The sequence below is a fragment of the Apis laboriosa genome, unplaced genomic scaffold (assembly GCF_014066325.1).
Source record: "Apis laboriosa isolate Shangri-la unplaced genomic scaffold, ASM1406632v1 scaffold53_cov140, whole genome shotgun sequence".
In the NCBI taxonomy this organism is placed as follows: domain Eukaryota; kingdom Metazoa; phylum Arthropoda; class Insecta; order Hymenoptera; family Apidae; genus Apis; species Apis laboriosa.
The window spans coordinates 2,289,890-2,292,209 of record NW_025223656.1 but is presented as its reverse complement, the minus strand read 5'-3'; the positions used below and the strand labels follow the sequence as shown (position 1 = coordinate 2,292,209).

General features: G+C 20.8%; 1 protein-coding gene across 3 annotated transcripts in view; it reads left to right on the top strand.

Annotated features, from left to right (window-relative positions):
• Window positions 1-1,695, top strand: part of LOC122717634 (farnesyl pyrophosphate synthase-like) — a 36,267-nt gene extending 34,572 nt beyond the window's left edge. For all 3 annotated transcript variants that reach the window (XM_043941880.1, XM_043941878.1, XM_043941879.1), the window contains 3 exons: window positions 285-452; window positions 579-791; window positions 889-1,695. In XM_043941880.1, coding sequence (XP_043797815.1) covers window positions 285-452; window positions 579-791; window positions 889-1,152 — 645 coding nt within the window. In that variant the 3' untranslated portion in view covers window positions 1,153-1,695. The remainder of the gene's footprint in view (window positions 1-284; window positions 453-578; window positions 792-888) is intronic.
• The last annotated feature ends 625 nt before the right edge of the window (window positions 1,696-2,320 follow it).

Sequence of the window (2,320 nt, the reverse complement as noted above, 5' to 3'; positions counted from 1 at the left end):
TTTTTTTTTTCTTTAATACATATTTTATCAATTTTAATAAATACTTTTTTATTAAAAATATTAATAGTAATAAAAACGTATATAATATTGTATAATATTATATATATGTATAATATTGTTTCAAAATTTTTTATATAACGATTATTTATAATACAATATATTTTAAGAATATATTCAACAATTTTGAATTTTGCTATATATATTTTTTTTATATAAATTTAAATTTTATAATAATTATAACAATTACTAAAACATGATTTATCAAATATTTATGTAATTTGCAGTATAATAAAAAAGCAGGGCATGGTCAATGTCTAGATATATTGATATCAACAAATTGGGGAAAGAAGGCGAATTTTGATCTTTTCTCTATGGACCAATACAATACTTTAGTAAAATATAAAACATCTTACTTCTCATTTATTCTTCCATTCAGTCTTGCTATGCGTTTCGTATGTATATTTAATTGCACTATTTGTTAGCAATAATTTTATTATTTCTTATAATAATATTTATATTTAAAAAATATCAATTTTTCCTTTCCTTTTTACTTTAGTTTAATTATACATTGTTTATAGGCTGACATAATCGATCCAGAAATGCATAGGGAAGCAGAAAAAATTCTGATAAAAATAAGTCATCTTTTCCAAGTACAAAATGATTTTTTGGATTATTACAGTAAAGAAGAAATCGGAGGAAAAAGTGGAACTGACATACAAGAAGGAAAATGTACATGGCCTATTGTGGTTGCATTGCAGCGAGCTACAGCCAAACAAAAGAAAATTTTAAAAGTAAACTTATTATATATCATTTTTATGTATCATTAATAATATTTCAAATTTATTCTTTTAAATGAAATAAGTTATTAATAATATTAATATAATCTAGGAATGTTATGGAGGAGCTGATGAAGAAAAAGTAAAACGTGTGAAAGAAATTTATGAAGAGATAGGTATATCAAATATCTATTTGGATTACGAAGAAGAAACGCATAATTTATTGAATACATATATACAACAATTATCTTCGAAACTTCCGACTGAATACTTTTTATACTTACTTGCTACATCATGTAGAAAAATAGGACAAAAAGATTGTACAAAATATTCCAAAAACATGGGATCACACATTCAATTATTCAGAAATTCTTAAGATAATATCAAGTGATATTTTCCTTTGCAAAAATTTTCTTTATTATTTTTGATATTATTAACGAATTATTAACGAAAAATATTGTCTTATGTGTCATGAACACAAATAAATTGAAGCAACATATTGAAGAAACTTACATATACAATTATTTTTTTTTATTATAAAAAATATGTATTTTGAATAAACAATTATATTACATGAACTATATTAAATTAAAAAAAAATTAATCAAATAAATACATAAAATCAACCGTTTAAGAAAATTCGTGAAATCTTTTCTCCTGGATATCTTTTTTTAACATTGATAGTATTCTGGTATATATCCTTATCCTTAAAGATATTCTTAACAGATTTGCATAACACTAAATTGATTAAATTGATAGATAAAACATCATCAGAAAATAATACACACGAAGGCAATGTATCATCCGATCAATCGGATGATTTATCATTTACTTCACACATGGTTAATGATTAATTATAATCACTAATGGCATATAAATACTCGCTCCGCTTCTAGTTACCTACACATTGATTACGTGATTAGTCAATGTTTTTTGTTAATATAAACTCGTCAATAAAAATTTAAAAAAAAATATTGTTCGAAATTATTTTATGTTATTTAATGTTAATTATTGTTTCCACATTCTTCTTAATTATTTTTTTTTCTGAATAATTAAAAATAGTAAATTATTATAATAAGTTTTTTTATTTTAATAAAAAAAAGGATGATAATTTTATTTAATTAATTTGTTATAATTATTAAGTATTAAGTATAATCTTGGATAATGTTTATAGAAAATTAATTCAATGTTAAAATTTATACAATATTTTAAGTTTAAAAATATTTTAAATTATGAGATATTTTACATGTTGTTTGCCTCGATATCTGCGACGACATATGATATATACATTTTTAATATAAAAACTTATTAACAAGTTATATTCATTAGAACAAAAATTTCTTTGTTCTTTAAAAAAATGAAATCATGTATTTTTTCTTCACTATATTGTAGAGAAAATTAAAACGAGAATATATTAAATCATATTTTTATTTATTAATACTAAATTTGAAAAATTGAAATAATTATACTCAAAATTAATTCAGATTATTAGTGAACAATGTTAACAATAACACATTCCTTAAAAATATTATCATTACATTATCA